This window comes from Coregonus lavaretus (genome assembly GCF_964263955.1).
Source record: "Coregonus lavaretus genome assembly, chromosome: 37".
In the NCBI taxonomy this organism is placed as follows: Eukaryota; Metazoa; Chordata; class Actinopteri; order Salmoniformes; family Salmonidae; genus Coregonus; species Coregonus lavaretus.
The window spans coordinates 34,015,992-34,034,191 of NC_140024.1; the positions used below are offsets into that span (position 1 = coordinate 34,015,992).

General features: G+C 43.4%; 1 protein-coding gene across 1 annotated transcript; it reads right to left on the minus strand.

Moving 5' to 3' along the window:
- Positions 1–1,841: 1,841 nt before the first annotated feature.
- On the minus strand, positions 1,842–3,689 carry LOC311111882 (leucine-rich repeat and immunoglobulin-like domain-containing nogo receptor-interacting protein 1-B; the record flags this gene model as incomplete). Its single annotated transcript, XM_084154793.1, has 1 exon — positions 1,842–3,689. One exon carries the CDS (start codon positions 3,687–3,689, stop codon positions 1,842–1,844), a length of 1,848 nt encoding a protein of 615 aa, XP_084010919.1.
- Positions 3,690–18,200: the final 14,511 nt, after the last annotated feature.

The window sequence follows — 18,200 nt, forward strand, 5'->3', positions numbered from 1 at the left end:
GGAATCCACCTGTGGTAAATTCAACTGATTGGACATGATTTGGAAAGGCACACACCTGCCTATATAAGGTCCCATAGTTGACAGTGCATGTCAGAGCAAAAACCAAGCCATGAAGTCAAAGGAATTGGCCGTAGAGCTCTGAGACAGGACTGTATCGAGGCACAGATCTGGGGAAGGGTACCAAAACATTTCTGCAGCATTGAAGGTCCCCAAGAACACAGTGGCCTCCATCATTCTTAAAGGTGGCTGCCCAGCCAAACTGAGCAATCAGGGGAGAAGGGCCTTGGTCAGGGAGGTGACCAAGAACCTGATGGTCACTCTGACAGAGCTCCAGAGTTCCTCTGTGGAGATGGGAGAAACTTCCAGAAGGACAACCATCTCTGCAGCACTCCACCAATCGGGCCTTTATGGTAGAGTGGCCAGAAGGAAGCCACTCCTCAGTAAAAGGCACATGACAGCCCGCTTGGAGTTTGCCAAAAGGCACCTAAAGGACTCTCAAACCATGAGAAACAAGATTCTCTGGTCTGATGAATTTGTAAGTCGCTCTGGACAAGAGCGTCTGCTAAATGATGTAAATGTAAATGATGAAACCAAGATTGAACTCTTTGGCCGGAATGCCAAGCGTCATGTCTGGAGGAAACCTGCCACCACCCTACGGTGAAGCATGGTGGTGGCAGCATCATGCTGTGGGGATGTTTTTCAGCGTCAGGGACTGAGAGACTAGTCAGGATCGACGGAAAGATTAACGGAGCAAAGTACAGAGAGATCCTTGATGAAAACCTGCTCCAGAGCGCTCAGGACCTCAGACTGGTGTGAAGGTTCACCTTCCAACAGGACAACGACCCTAAGCACCCAGCCAAGACAACGCAGGAGTGGCTTCGGGACAAGTCTCTGAATGTCCTTGAGTGGCCCAGCCAGAGCCCGGACTTGAACCCAATCGAACATCTCTGGAGAGACCTGAAAATAGCTGCGCAGCGACGCTCTCCATTTAACCTGACAGAGCTTGAGAGGATCTGCAGAGAAGAATGGGAGAAACTCCCCAAATACAGGTGTGCCAAGCTTGTAGCGTCATACCCAAGAAGACTCAAGGCTGTAATCGCTGCCAAAGGTGCTTCAACAGAGTACTGAGTAAAGGGTCTGAATACTTATGTAAATGTGATATTTAATTCTTTATTTGTAATACATTTGCAAAAATTTCTAAAAACCTGTTTTTGCTTTGTAATTATGGAGTATTGTGTGTAGATTGATGGGGGGGGGGGGTAAAAAAAAAAATCTATTTTAGAAAAAGGCTGTAACGTAACAAAATGTGGAAAAAGTCAAGGGGTCTAAATACTTTCTGAATGCATTCATTGCTTGAATGGCACCTGCTCGTAACACAGTAATATGCTCAAAACCCATAACCATTAAAGGTATAGTTCACACAAATTGACATTATTTTTCTCTTACCGTTGCTGCGGTCAATTTCAGTGTTTTTGGGAACTGCCCCTTTAAGTGGTATTGTGATCATTTCTTTGCTCATTGTACATGGTAAGAAGAACAAGATACAGAAAGAAAAAAAAAACATCAAAAGACTAGATAAAGACAATCTCCCATTTCAGGTTGAAACGAGCAGAAAACATGACTGGTTTGTTCTGGCTTATTTTCTTAATGACTATTGCCCATAAAAACGCACAGAAATTTGAATACTTTTAAATCCAACACTCGCTGTTTAAGATTCAGTCCCTGAAGGTAAAACAGTCTTGGGTATAGTATCAAGATGTCTATCTCTCATAAATTCCACATATATTTAAAGAGAATATAGTGTGTGTCCACCCTCATTTTGAAGTCAGTAAGCTTGAGTCTCACATCATTTTCATGTTGAATTTACGTGACGCCTCGCCGGTTGGACTACTCTCACCTGCCTCTGCCTTACGGGGTACATACTCAATCTCTATGTTTGGCTTGACGTTGCCTTTCCCTCTGCTCCAGAGGAAGAGGATGACAAGACAGAATAGGACGACGCCGAGGAACGAGATAAATCCCATGGTGGTGGCGATGATCAGAGTCTTCACGTCAAACGGGAAGGGAACCTGGGCCAGGGTCCCATTGGCCCCATCCTCGCTGGGCTGGTTGGAGATGAAGGCAAACGTCTTGTTGGGCTGATGCGGCCAGTTGGGAGAGTAGCTGTGCACATGCAGGTGGGCAGGCCTGGTGTCATTCCCTGCCGCATTGCTGGCGATGCACAGGTAGGTACCGTTGTCCTGGATCTGGGCATAGCGCACCTCTAACGTGCCCTCGGGGGACACGCTGAGACGCCCCACAGACTTGGTGGTGATTAACTGCTTCTTGGGGGACAGCCACATGATCACGGGGGCTGGGTCGCCGTCCGCCTGGCATGTGTAATGGACCGTTGTGCCCTCGTCCACGTGCCTCTGCAGTGCCTTGTGGTCTTGGATCCTGGACTTCTGGCAGGTGAAGTAATCGGAGGGGAGGATGTCGGGGAAGTCTTTGAACTCCTTGCCCCGCACGGCCTCTGGCAAAGAGCAGGCAGGCTGCTGCCGGTTGAAGTTGAGCCTCCAGCGGCGGCGGAAGACCCAGAGCAGTCGGCAGTCGCAGGCCAGTGGGTTATCGTACAGAGCCAGGGTCTCCAGGTTCCCCACGGAGTGAAAGACGGATTCCTCCAGGGTGCTCAGGTTATTGCTGGATACGTTGAGGACTCGGAGGTGGTTAAGGCCCCGGAAGGAGTAGGGCTCGATTGTGACTAATCTCCCTCCTACCAAGTGGAAGGCCTGGAGCCTCAGCAGATTGTGCAGTTTGTTCCCCTCCACCGTGTGAATGGGATTAAAAGACAAGTTGAGAAAGAGAAGGTGCCCAAGGTGTCGGATGGCCTGGTAAGGGATGGCGGTGAGGTTACAGTTTGTGATGGTCAGGGAGGTGATGTTGAGTCCGTACAGGCATTTGGAGGTCATGGTGTCCAGGTAGGGCCAGTGGGAGATCTCTAACACCCTCAGGCGGTAGAGCCTCTTGAAGGAGTAATCCCTGACAGCATTGACGGTGAGGTGGCGGAGTCGCAGCGACAGCAGGTTGTGCAGATGGCTCAGGGCCTCGGTGGGCACCGAGGTCAGGTTGCAGCGCTCCATGGTCAGCTGCTCCAGGCTGCTGAGGCCGTGGAATGCTCGGTGAGAGATGAACACCAGGTCGTTATCGCCGACTTCCAGAGCCTTCAGATTGTACAGCTCCTGGAACATGTAGTCCAGCAGGATGACGATTCTGTTCTCGCTGATGTCCAGCTGGGTGAGGTTGCTGAGGCCTGTGAACACTCCCAACTGGATTAGCTTAAGCTGGTTGTTGCGTAGCCCCAGAGTCCGCAGGCTGACAAGGTTGCTAAAAGCCCCGGGCTCCATGGAGGAGATATTGTTTTCATTGAGCTGCAGCTCCTCCAGCTGCGGGTAGTTGATGAACTCCTCAGGCCCCAGGCTTTTCAGACGGTTCTTGCTGAGGTCCAGTAGTTTCGTCTCGATGGGGATGCCCTCGGGAAACGCGGCCAGCCTTCGTCGGTGGCACACCACGGAACGTTCCTGAGCATTACACTCACAGCGGGACGGGCAGCCGGTGGTGGAGCCGGAGAGGACGGTGCCCAGCATTAGGACCAGGATGGGCTGCCAGCACGCCACCAGGTAGCTGTGCCCACCTGCCTCCCCGGACACCATTCTACTGCTTACCTGCGGAGACACAAGTAAGAGGAGTGGTTGGTACATTTAAAGGAGAACTACATGTATAAAATAAAATAAAAATTATATTATGTTGTCAGGTTTGTCGCTTATCACCTGAAGTATTATTGATTTAAAAAAAACACAATTGTGTTCATTTAACAAACAATACTTTAGCCACACAACAGGCAAAGACCATAACTCTGGATCAAAAGATCATGTCACAGGGTTACATTCGCCTCAGATTTGGACTAAAAGCTCTGGGTTAGACAAATAGTAGAAATATCAGATGAAATACCAGTAGGTGAACAGAAAACCTCAGATTAAAATTTTTGACTGCAGTTCCCCTTTAAGTGGTGTACATTTGGTATGATTTGTCAAAACATTTCACAACAAAAATCTTCTTAAAACAATTTTTGTCGCGTTAGTAACTACACCACTCACAGAGGACACAGCTGAATTACAGCTTTAATTGGGTTTTTAAAGCAATGGATATGTGACAGCAAAGCTCAAATTAGTCCTTTTCACTTCTGATTAGTCTCTCTCATAAACCCCAATCAGCTAAATGAAGCAGACAAAGTATTTACAGCAATAAAACAAATGTCAGCTTAATTTACAAATCGTGGAGAGATACCAAATTCCAATGTGAAAGAGAATTATGCCAGGGTTGTATGGAACATCATGAACCGTACTGTACAAGTGCAATTGCCTGGAGGGCGTTCTACTCCATCTATTCCGATTGCAGGTTACTCTTCTCTGTTACTCTTCTCTTATCTGTGTGTCAGGATCCTAAACACCAACTGCTGCTCTATTAACTTAGGACTGTAAGTCTGTGAGGGACAGATAAACTGTGAGGGACAGATAAACTCTTCATCCTAGCTTTATGAACTCTTAATCTGCTGGCCAAAGGAGAATGGGCTGCCCTGTAGGCTCCAGGGTCTGCCAGTTACTGTTCTAGGTGTTAGCAGCACCTCGAGTCACTTGCCAATCTCCCCTGTGACAAGTAGATGGGATGAGAAGTATCTTGCGAAATGTGCTTTAATTCAATGCTTTAAAATGGCGTGAATAAACAAGTGTGCTGCCTGCGACTAAACACAACCCTTCCATACGGCTGGCTGGCGAGCTGTCGACCTTGGAGTGATATACAACCGAGATTGCTGCAGAGAAGCGATAAATTGAGAGAGAGACTGTTTAAAACCCTATTTGCTTTTGACTCAGGGGCGCTTTAACTTGTAAAAGCCTTCAAACTCTGCTTCCCACATCGATCATACAATTTGGAGGCTCATCCATGTCTGTGGGATGGGCTCTGTGAAGAAGCCATGCTAAGTCAGAATAATAGCTCTCTGGGCATTCTCTTTATTGAGAGGGCTTTACTTGACATTCAAGCAAAACTCTGTGCCATCCATCAATATGAGCTAATGTGGCTAAATGTCCCTAAAGGACAGGGCAAATGTCGCTGTCCTCAAACCATTTCATTGACTCCTGGCTAAAGCCCACAGAGACAGAGAGGAAGAAAGGCTGTCCGCACAGTGCAAAAATAATCTGCAAACTCAAAAGTCAATCAAAAATACTGTTTTTTTTTTATTTTCTCCAAAATGAATGGTGAAAGAGTCCAAAAACCTCTGATGAAATATATGTTACAGGGAGGCTCACTTGTATGCAAGTCATGTAGGGACAGATACTAAACATGTTCACTAGACTACATTTCTCCAGGGACAGATACTAAACATGTTCACTAGACTGTACATTTCTCCAGGGACAGATTCCTGGACATAAACGAACAATCAAAGGGAAGAGTAGGACCACGGTAACCGCAGTAACCAAAGCTATGTGGCACATACCATAGACATAGAATCCACCCATTATGCCATCAATGACTTGAATAGGGAGGCTTGTTCTATGGATTCTAGTTCTATGGTACACGCTGCATTTGGCTTCTAAGAGTGGCTGCAGTTTACATCATATTTAACCACTGGGCAGTACAGTAAGATTTCATGGTTTATGGGGTATTATAAAGTAGTAAGCTAACCATTCATATCGAACATTTCTGTGGTCTCTAATGCATTCTCCAAAAGATAACTACTCTAGGAAGTATTTCGCTTTGCTCTACAGACATCTGTTTCTCAGGCATTTCTGAGAAACGTTCTATTACAGTATAATGAAAGTAGAATATGCCGGTAGTACTACGCATTAGATCAGTACCACAGCTCTACTTTGAGTGGGTTTCCCACAGCGACAGGAGCACAACAATGAGTGTACTGTAGAGAGTTGTACGAAGCTGTCCAGGTGTGTTGGAGTATGAATGGAAGTATCAAGTAGAACAGAAACCGTCTCCTGCCAGAGAGCCGGCATGTCGTCACCTGCTGATAAGTGGTGGTGCTGAATCAGCGTATAAACAGCTTGAACTCACACAGATGAGAACTGAGGCAGCTCATTCCCTGGAACACGTAATGGTTATTCAAGAGTGCTTCACTTGTTCGGTGGAGGTGCTCGATAGGTGGAGGTGCTCGATAGGTGGAGGTGCTCGATAGTGTCTCTCGTTGCGCAAGTTGTGTCACGTAGTTGTGCGATTAACAAAACATGACTTGACAGGGGGATGAGAGTGATTCCGCTGGTAGCAGTGTGCTAACGCAAATTACACCTTACAAATGCCAGATGGAGAGAACGTATTGGCATTAGAGCAGTTTGGACTGTTATTTGAGCAGAACCAGCAGCCCATTAGGTCTAACTGTCTTCTACAGTTCTCCTCAAATCTAAATGGACATTTTTCATGGGCTCTATGATGTACAGTATACACAGCCCCTGTAATACACCGAAGTCTACTTCGTTTGTGACATTGGTGTCGCTGAGTTCAAACTGCCAGAACATTTTTCAGCCTTTCACCATACAGTATTATTGCGTGGCTTGTGAATGGATAGATCATGTTGGTTTAAAAGCATTCACAGTTATCCACCCAACCTTAATTGAGGGTTTGTAATATGCCACACAATAAAGATGAGAATTTAACCTTGGGTTCATGAATGTATTGGGTTGATGACTGTGAAAGCTCACTGATGCTAATTGAGGGTTTGGAATATGCCACACAATAAAACATCTATTAGATATCTGATAGATGAAATGGCTGGCCTTTATCTAGGCCAGACAGGACATCAGTCTACCAGCAGAGGAATATAAAAGGGATGAAGGAGTCGTTTTGATATTTCAACTGATAAAAGCACTTCAATTTAAATGTTGTGACATCATTTCGTACCGTGATGAAATGCCAAACATAGTGAGTCAAAGGGGAACTGGAATAACAACACGCTGACACATGACTAAGGCTGCGTTTACACAGGCAGACCAATTCTGATCTTTTGCTAAGAATTGCTCTTTTGACCAATCCGATCAGATCTTTTGCTCATAACTGCGCATACGATCAGAATTGGGCTGCCTGTGTAAACGCAGCCTGTATAGCCCACTGCATGTCCAGACAATAACATGGACGTGTAGCTGAAAGGCATTGTTATGCTCTGGTGCTTTAGTTTTATTCGAACCTAAAGTCATGCAGCCTTATTTGATGTTTTGTCTCCCTGTGAAAACGTGTTACAGTGAGAGAATGTTTACATGGATATTCTACTATATTATGTAATCCAGGATTCACTTGCAAAAGTTTGTATTTTTATTTGTTATTTTATATGGGGGCAGAAATAAACCAAAACAATGTAATTGAATTAGCCCTTAAAATGACAAGAGAACCCATTAGCTATGTTGCTTTCTGTCTCAAATCACTTTGCATGTTTGTATTGGAGTTTAGTGCGTGATCTCATTTCTTTCCACTTTGGAGGAAATTCAACCCATAAAAACAGGAAATTCAACCCCTCTCTCTCCCTGCCTGTCTCCCTGTCTCCACCTCCATCTCTCTCTCTCTCCCTGCCTGTCTCCCTGTCTCCACCTCCCTCTCTCCATCTCCTCTTAGTAATGACCTTGGGAGGAAGCACAGTGGACGTTCCTCTCCCCCATTCCTCCTCTGTCCTGCATTTCTAGGACTGCTAGCCCTTTCCTCTCTGGACCTCTCATTCTCATCACATTCTGACACATTTCTATTTCCCCAAACTACTCCCTCTACCATCCATCTCCCCCCTCCTGTAAGATGCAGCTGAGCAAGGAAGCCAGTCATCACAGGGAGGGTCCACTTACACCGTGAATGTCTATACATTCACCGTCTATACAGTACTAAATAGACCCATGACTACATGGAACTCTATTCCACATCAAGTAACTCATGCAATCAGTAAAATTAGATTAAAAAAAAAAAAAATAGATAAAAATCCACCTTATGGAACAGCGGGGACTGTAAAGCAACACAAATACAGGCACAGACACGTGCATACACACACACGATAACATACGCACTATACACACACGTACACATGGATTTGTGTTGTAGATATGTGGTAGTAGAGTAGTGGCCTGAGGACACACACTTAATGTGTTGTGAAATCTGTTGTGAATGTATTGTAATGTTTATAAAATGGTATAACTGCCTTAATTTTGCTGGACCCCTGGACGAGTTGCTGCTGCCTTGGCTAATGGGGATCCATATAAATACAAATACAAATACAAATACCATTCTATGACCTTCCACCTTAATGAGGCTAATTGTGCAAGGCTAACTATTCAAGACTAACTATTCAAGGCTAACTATTCAAGGCTAACTATTCAAGGCTAACTATTCAAGGCTAACTATTCAAGGCTAACTATTCAAGGCTAACTATTCAAGGCTAACTATTCAAGGCTAACTATTCAAGGCTTTCTATTCAAGGCTAACTATTCAAGGCTAACTATTAAAGGCTAACTATTCAAGGCTTTCTCCTGAGTGGCGCAGTGGTCTAAGGCACTGCATCGCAGTGCTAACTGTGCCACTAGAGATCCTGGTTCGAATCCAGGCTCTGTCGCAGCCGGCCGCGACCGGGAGACTCATGGGCGCCGCACAATTGGCCCAGCGTCGTCCAGGGTAGGGGAGGGAATGGCCGGCAGGGATGTAGCTCAGTTGATAGAGCATGGCGTTTGCAACGCCAGGGTTGTGGGTTCGATTCCCACGGGGGGCCAGTATAAAAAATAAATAAAAAATATTCACTAACTGTAAGTCGCTCTGGATAAGAGCGTCTGCTAAATGACTAAAATGTAAATGTATTCAAGGCTAACTATTCAAGGCTAACTATTCAAGGCTTTCTATTCAAGGCTACATATTCAAGGCTAACTATTCAAGGCTAACTATTCAAGGCTAACTATTCAAGGCTAACTATTCAAGGCTAACTATTCAAGGCTAACTATTCAAGGCTTTCTATTGAAGGCTAACTATTCAAGTCTTTCTATTCAAGGCTAACTATTCAAGGCTAACTATTCAAGGCTAACTATTCAAGGCTAACTATTCAAGGCTTTCTATTCAAGGCTAACTATTCAAGGCTTTCTATTCAAGGCTAACTATTCAAGGCTAACTATTCAAGGCTTTCTATTCAAGGCTAACTATTCAAGGCTAACTATTCAAGGCTTTCTATTCAAGGCTAACTATTCAAGGCTAACTATTCAAGGCTTTCTATTCAAGGCTTTCTATCCAAGGCTAACTATTCAAAGCTAACTATAGCAAACAACCTTACACAACATACTATAGATGAGACAACTTGGGCTTATTTTGTCAGCTGTGCAAATAAGGATAGTTGTCAATAATTCACTACATGTTTTCGATCATTCACAACACATGAAGTATGAAGGATTTTCTATGACTTTGTATAGCGACATGGGAACACCGTCGGTACACAACATATTTCCACATTTCCACTTGTCGAACACAACGGCAAACAAGATGGTGGATGTTGTTATTTCTCTTCCCTTTTCCACACAAATTGTTACCATAGTGACTGACCTTCAAAGCAAGAAAGAGATTGATATTACAGGCAGCAATTCTGCTATGCTGGGCATCAACACCGTAGACTACTCAGTATGTCTATCAGTGAAAACCAGGGAATTACAAGAGGTTGCTACTTCTAATTGGTACTTTCTTGCTTAAAAATTCCTTTACCAAATTACTCAAATTACTGGACCAAATAATATTTAGAGCCACTTGTTTCAATGAATCCAATACAAATAAATCAAAAGGTCTGTCAAAGGAACTGTCAAATGAAGTGTAACCAATAAGTCAGGTCGGGTAACCCTCACATTTCAATGATACTGTAATGCCATTAAACTTATGAGGGTAAAGCAGTTGGCATCCCAATACGTTCAATTTGAAATGGAAACTGAACAACTTTTCTTTAATGCTCTGAGCTTTCTTTTGACTCTAAAACGACCCTCCTTTGATCTTCTGTTTGACTACTCTAAGATTTAGATCAAAGCTTTGAGTTTTTGACAGCTGGGAATCTGTTAAATTGACTTACAGCAAAAACTCTGGACACTTGATGTTGACATACTGTAAAGAGACACTTCTCGGACAGATTGTGCCAAAATCAATAATTATTCTCCAATTTCACAAACCATCAAACCAAGTTAATTTCAAAGCGATTCAACATTTTCAAAACTAGTGTCAAAATGTAGGCTACATACGGTAGATTGTGTAAAATGAAAAACTGGGATATTATTAAATACTTCATAAATCTACACTTTGCATGTGCAGCAGGTTGATTTTACATGAATAAATGAAGTAAAAATGGAGCTCATTGATGACTTAGGACTGTCTCGTCTGTCTTCTCTTATCTAATTCAACAGACTCTCGCCTGCAGCACATCTGTGCTCCCCGCTTTCAGGGACATGGGGTGCATCTCAATGCTCTTTCAAGGGAGGTATTCAGACATGGGGGTGCATCTCAATGCTCTTTCAATGGAGGTTTTCAGACATGGAGTGCATCTCAATGCTCTTTCAAGGGAGGTTTTCAGACATGGAGTGCATCTCAATGCTCTTTCAATTGAGGTTTTCAGACATGGGGTGCATCTCAATGCTTTTGCATAGCTTCTTTTTCTTAGCTCTTTTTCTTCATCACCACAAACAGATAATAATAATAAGCCATTTAGCAGACGCTTTTATCCAAAGCGACATACAGTCATGTGTGCATACATTTTTACGTATGGGTGGTCCCGGGGATCGAACCCACTACCCTGGGCGTTACAAGCGCCGTGCTCTACCAGCTGAGCTACAGAGGACCAATATGAAGAGATGAAGGAATTGAATAGGCATTTGATACACTTATTTAACCCATTAGACCACGCCCCTTTTACTAGCGCCTACCAAAAAGGGGGGAAAAGACTAGGTATCAGCCACCATGATGACTCCACCTACGTCTCCAACAGGAGCCTGTTCCAAAGGTCCCTTTTCTCCTTTAAAACAGTGACGGATATGCTAAAGAGATTTGAGTGACAGTTGATTGAAGGGGAGTGAACCAAGTGGAGGAAAGATTGATGCTGGGAATTGTGGGGGATCAGAGCAGGCAAATCTACTGTAAAGAACACACAAAACAAGGGGATAAAATTGACAGCTTGGAATACAGGGCTCCAACCCCAACACAAATCAAATCAAATTGTATTTGTCACATGAGCCGAATACAACAAGTGTAGACTTTACCGTGAAATGCTTACTTACGAGCCTTTTCTGAACAATGCAGTTAAAAAGTAGGAAAATTAGCAAATAGATAAAAATGTAATAGTAACACAATGACAATAAAATAACAATAATGAGGCTATATACAGGCTATATACAAGGAGTACCGGTACCGAGTCAGTGCACTAGGGTACGAGGTAGTTGGGGTGATTGATTGAGGTAATAGGTACATGTAGGTTTGGTTAAGTGATAGCCTCCCGCTGTTGCTACTGTACTGAAAGGTGATCTCAGTTCAAATTCATGTTTGCTTCAACGGTTTCAACATCCCGGTTGCTTGTCTATGATATTGGATTGGGACGTTTTTAGGGGCCTGCCTTTTCTCTAATGTATGTGGAACATGGGAGGAACTGCCAGAGCAAGAACTACAACTGGTTACTGGATCTCAGACACAGAACACCTGGAAGGACTGTCCGCTACCATGGCAACCAGACAGCAGTTGGTCCCAATAGTCTAAAGAGGCTTCCTCATCTCCATTCCTTGGCAGATCTGACAACATGTGGAAGGTGAAAGCTAAGTATTGAATGCCTCTATACCATGATTGCTTTTTTTCAGTCAGTGCTGTTGCAGGAAAGGAGAAGAAGACATTTTTTTTTACTAAGCCTACATTGGGATTCCCCTATGGGCTTATTTGGGAGGGCACAATGTCACAGCACATCCAGACAGAAATGGAGTGTTGATAGAAGAGCCATTGTTCTCCGTCTTTTCTCTGTCTTGTAGAATCAGGGATTTTGCCAGCTTTGCAAATCGTATCTATCTGCAGCCTTGAATCCCACAGAATAAGCCCTTGGACACTGAAGTGAAGATTGCAAAACTAGGCAGGGGGGGTTCGAAGAGCTGAGCTCCTACCAGAGAGCTTGTGTTAGAAATAATATCTTGATATGCTCTTCAAGTTAAGGGCGTACCAAGAAAAACTTCCAAAAGGACTCATGCCAGGTAGAAAGGAGTTGGAGCAAAAAATTTAAAAGCAGAAATTTATTTATTTTAGCTCACTTTAATCCACTGTACAGGATGCGAGCAGGTGACTGACGTTTTGACGTCAAGCTGACGTCTTCCTCAGAGTGACCTGACCATTGCTCCTAGCTCCTATTTCTAGCCTCGTGGCCCGTTAAGACAGAACAATGGAAGAAAATAACAATGATAATATGTTTCAAGGTAAATGGCAAATTATAGCACAAAATAATACTAATAACAAGAGAATATACAAAACATACAAAGGTGATATTTGGGTGTCTGTGAATCCGGAGACACAGAGACCCCAAAAATGCTCCCCAAGTGGCCCCTTCTCATCTAGGCTAATTCTCCATCATTTAAATACTCTGAATTTGACCTTTTAGTGTCAATTACTGATTACTTTGTAGAATTCACAACAAAATAATATGTGGTTACTGTTAACTTATGTTAATCTATGCCTCTGTCATGCTTATCCATTGTGACTTGGCCCTAAAAGGAGATCCCACCGCTGCCACCAACTGGACTGTTCCAATATACGGTAAATAGGGACTACTAAGTAAGATGTCTTATGTAATTAGCTACACTATGTTTTAATACCCGTAGCTGTTGTGTTTAGGAACTGGAACACATCAGATGAATAATACCTCAAATATTTAAAAAACCCAAATAGAATCTGTAAGAACATCGGCTCGTTATGCAATATGCAAAACAAATGGTGCTGCATGACACATCCCTGTACGAGTGCTAAACGAATGCTGAACGGAAGCTCAACACGTTGTAATGGTCGGTGTTCGGTTGGTTTTCATTTCATTTGGGTGCTTTGTTCTGTATGAAATGACTTGCGGTGCAAAGCCCGTGCCGAGTCTAATTGGTAATATTTCCACACAGATCCGTCTCTCTGCTCTGACTGAATGTCTAATAATAATTATGTAACGCGGTGCTTCTTTCCTCATTAACACCATTCCTCTTGGAAATTCTCCACTATAGCAGCAGTCTAAGCTGGTAATTACACAAACCTTTTCCCCCTCTGTATCAACAGGGATCCCAGTTTCCAGTAGAATCGAAAAGTGTGGCTCAATGCAATCCTGAAGGCAATTTTCCACCGGCCAAGCTTCTTAAGGCCCTTTATGGACAGCACAATGGGCGATTCTGGGAGATATGTTCATCCCAAATCACCCGTACTTTGTACTCATGTTAATTTAGCTGATATAGCTCACTCTAGGCATCACTCTCATTTCCTGGCCGGCCTTCCCTAAATATTCACAGTGACAATTACAACACATGGCCAGGAGGAGGGTTTAATCAGTAGCCCACACTTTGCTTTAGAATATGTAAAGATCCCTGCATTATAGAGCCGGTGGAGTGTAGGAGTCAGAAGGAGAATCAACCCCCATCCTCCACCATGCCTGGATCATATTTTACATAAAGCTGTTATGATTACATTTAAATGGGAAAGGCTGCTGCAGCGAAGCGCCACTGTGACCTTCTGAATACATTTGTGGAGAGCAAGATTGAGTAGGCTACCCTGTGACTGATCTGCCTGTGTCTGTCTGTCTGTCTGTCTGTCTGTCTGTCTGTCTGTCACCCCCCTCCCTCTTGCCTGCACGCGGTCTACACGTGGTCCGACCGTCTTAACGGTCCCCAACAGAAAGGAACCATTACAGATTTAGGATCTTAATTTGAGCCAGTTTCCTACAGCAGGAAAATAATCCTGCAGCAACAGGAAATATGAATTATTATTTGGATTATAATGAGTGGATATTTTTTTGTAGGGGTTGATACATTGCGTTAGGGCATATCAAGTCTGACATTTCAGAGTGGAAATCACTAAGTTTAGAAGCCTTTTTAAACATTGAATACACTACAATTTGCATTTCCTGCTTTGCAGGAAAATTCTCAGCAATAAAAGTGTGATCAAATTAAAGATCCTACATCTGTATACTGCAATGCCGTGGTTTCAGCAGCATCCTTAACACTCTCCCTATTGAAATCTGGCCATCTTTCCACATTACTGTTACAGCATTCCGTAGCATCCTTCCCCCTCTTATTTCCGCCCATGTCTCACTGAGGACTATAAAATATATAAATAATTGGTCATTTAGCAGACACTCTTATCCAGAGCGACTTACCGGAGCAATTAGGGTTAAGTGCCTTGCTCTTAACCCTAAAGGGCACATCGACAGATTTTTCACCTAGTCGGCTCGGGGATTAGAACCAGCGACCTTTCGGTTACTGGCACAACGCCCTTAACCACTAAGCTACCTGCCGCCCTAACTAGTGTACAGGACAGGCAGACTAAATGTTCTTGGCACAGACTTGATTTACATGAAAAGCTACTGTTCACAGGGTCTCACAATGCACGAGATGGGCGCAGTGGATGGACTGTTGGACAGGAAATTGGCCTACAGTGTACATGTTTAATCTATGGATCTATTTTGCGTGTCAAGAGTTGCACTGACAATGCCTTGTTGACGAGTTGAATTCTGTTCAGTCTTGTGTGTAACAAAAAGTGGGGATAGTGAACCCCTTCATTGCTGTAATGACCAGTCGGACCACCAGACAGACTGTGGAGTGGTAAAGCCATCATCTGCATTATCCTCAACCTTAACCACTATTTGGTTTTCCGTCCTATCAGAAGCCAAATAGGGCGTTATGGAGACATCCGCTGGTAGATACTTATAACGTCCCCATTTGAATAAAAATCAATCAAGTGTAATTATCAATCTTGGAACCGCATATAGATTGGCGTTCCCAGTGGTTACATGCTAACCAACTGTACAGCCAACAACAATCAATTAAAAAAGGTTAAAGGGGGAGAAAGCTTATGTACCAAAGCCCTGATGGGTAGATTCAGACCAGACCCTTCATATGACCACTATAGGTCAGGAGAACAACCATTATGCCATCGCTGCATCTCTGTAACATCTCTGTTGTATAGTCTGAGAGTATAAAACTGAATTATGCGTGACACATCTGCTTACAGAGTCAAAACAGTGATGAGTGATGACTTCCTGTCACGATTGAGCGATCGCATGTTTAAAGACTGCAGTGGCTCCAATAGGCTCATACATCAGCCAAACGGTAGTAGCCTGTGAACAGTGAGTGTATTGAAACAAACCAGGGCATATGTGGGGCTCACACACGTGGTCCTGCTTTAAGTGGACATTTCCATCGCTACAGTACATTTACACTGCATATACTGTGATTGATATGAAGGAGCATGATATCCCGATCATAAGCATACTGTACTTATGATATTTGTGAGAATGTGATTTGAAGGAGTCAGGCGCAGGAGGGTAAATCACTGAATACAGAGTTTAGTCCGTAGGACACAGTTACGCTGGATAGCGTCAACAAAATACAGGCACACGGGGAACAATATCCCCGGAAATACAAGGTACGGGTAGCTCAACCGAGCTACACTCAACTCACAAATAACAATCACCCACAAGGACAAGGGGGGCAGAGGGAACACTTATGCATGGACTAATGAGGGGATATGAACCAGGTGTGTGTGATTGACAAGACAAGACAAATGGAATGATGAGATATGGAGCTGTAGTCGCTTGAAGGTCGGTGACGACGAACGCCGAAGCCTGCCCGAACAAGGAGGGGAGGCAGCCTCGGCGGACGTCATGACAATATTATAAGGAATCACGTGTTGATATTGTGCATGAACAGATGGGTCTTGCTAAAGAATCTGTGCTTGCATTATAGCAAGACTAATTGGAGAAGGCTTTATAGATTACTACATTAGACCACCTACAGTAACGTGTTGCCAGGTAACCATCGTGGTTTTAATCACTCACTCAGTCACGATTGTGAAAGCCCACATTTCATGTGACATCGATGTTCTGTAGATCGATATCTAGTGGCACCTTGTTATCATGATACATGCTGTATGTATCAACCCTAAAGCTGCAGCACACACAATACAAACACTACTGCTTCTTTTGCATTTAACCCTGTGAGATCCAAGCTGAGATCCAAATGAGGAAAACATTTCATTACCCTTCATAAATACTTGGAATAGGCCTCTGATTATGGAAATGATAATTTTTTTGAATTTCAAGTTTGTAGAACAATTTCCTGGAAACGTTGCAAAAATGCAACATTGGGCTTCAACGGTAGGAAAAATGTGTGGTAAGAAAACTGTGAAATTGGAATAAAATCACATCAAAATGGATCAAAAGCATTTACATGTGATGGAAAATATTGTGTAATGATATATGAATCTGGAATAAAGTCATATTTTGTCTGAAATAGCTAAATTGATCAACTTTACAAATTCCATTTTATTTGTTTTGCTATCAAAAACTATTTTGGGGGTTTTCTATGTATGGAGAACATCTAACTTACTTTCAGTAATATTTGGTTGTCCTTTCTGGATTAATGTGGAGAGATAGCCTCCTATCTTACTTCTTTACCATTTAGCAAATGGTCACCATGGCAGTATTCTGACCTCATAATCCACAAGTTCTAAAAAATATATTCATTTTTGTTATTTTGATGTGTAGAGGAGGCATCGAAGTTACTCTTGAAGTATTTGGTTGTACATATTTGCAGAATTTGGAAGGAAAACAATCTCTCTAACTTTTCTATCAATATATTAATGTGGCCCTTTGTCTCAGCTTGGCAACCCTTTAAAGCCCAACATTGTGTTTTTAAAACACTTCCAAAACGACCTCTAGCTCAGGTTCAGATTGTTTGTTTCTCTGTGTATTTTTTTGCTTTATAATCATTACATCTTAGAGAAGACAGAAAACAAGATTTCCTGTCTTGTACTTGCATGGATGGCCTACAACATATGCCTGTGAAGGGGACCAGTGTGATGTCAGACGAGTGGACATCTTTCTAACGTTTCAGAGGCTACTGATGCCACAATAATCCTACTGACACAACAATACTACTCAGAGATACATGTGGGTCTAAGGAGATGAACTAGGTAGTGTTGGATAGGATTTTTTTTAGATTAGGACCTGCACAAGACACAATTTAGGAAACGTTGTATTTTTGCAACTTTGGGTCTCACAGTGTTAAAAAAAATAGCAATTGTAACAAAGTGGCGTGATACCTGTGTAAACAAGTGGAAGATAAGTCTCTTTCCAGTTTCACCTATTTTAGGGAGCCTCACGTACAGTGACCAACGGTGTAGTGTGTGTCTCTAAGCAAAAACAGCCTCAACTTCACCCGGTAGAGGTGTCAGCTTGTGGCTTGCAGACAGCTGCTGTAGGAGGTAGAAGAGTCTCTATAGATTTCTACTGTGTGTCACAGCACTGCAGCCAGGCACCATTATGAGGGATGCAAATAACACAGGCTGGAAGGATGAAAGCATGGTGCACACACACACACACACACACACACACACACACACACAACCACACACACACACAGAGAGAGAACGGATGAGAGGCTGGGGTGTTTGACCTACATACATTACGGGACAAAAAGCCTTCCCTGCAACCTGTGGGTGAATTGAAACACCATTCTTCAACCCCAGCAAATTCATTGTGATTGAATGAGGTTTGACCTCCCGAAGCAAATCGGTGTCAGGCTAGACGGCGCGTTTAGAAAGAGGCCATGCTAATAAGGACAGATTAGTTGGAGCTACAATAGCACAAAAGCACCGGGGTAGGAACACACAACAGGCACGCTCCATCACACACACTCACCAACAGTAGCAATATGACACACCTTTTAAAATAGACATGGAAACAGCAGGGACACAGGAGCACATAAGAGACTCACATACAGACACACAATCATGCACACGCACAAAGAGAAACAGTTATACACATGCACCCGTACTCACACACAGACACACCAGGCTCACACACAGACACACCGGGCTCACACACAGACACACCGTACACACTCACAGACACACCGTACACACACACAGACACACCGTACACACACACAGACACACCGTAC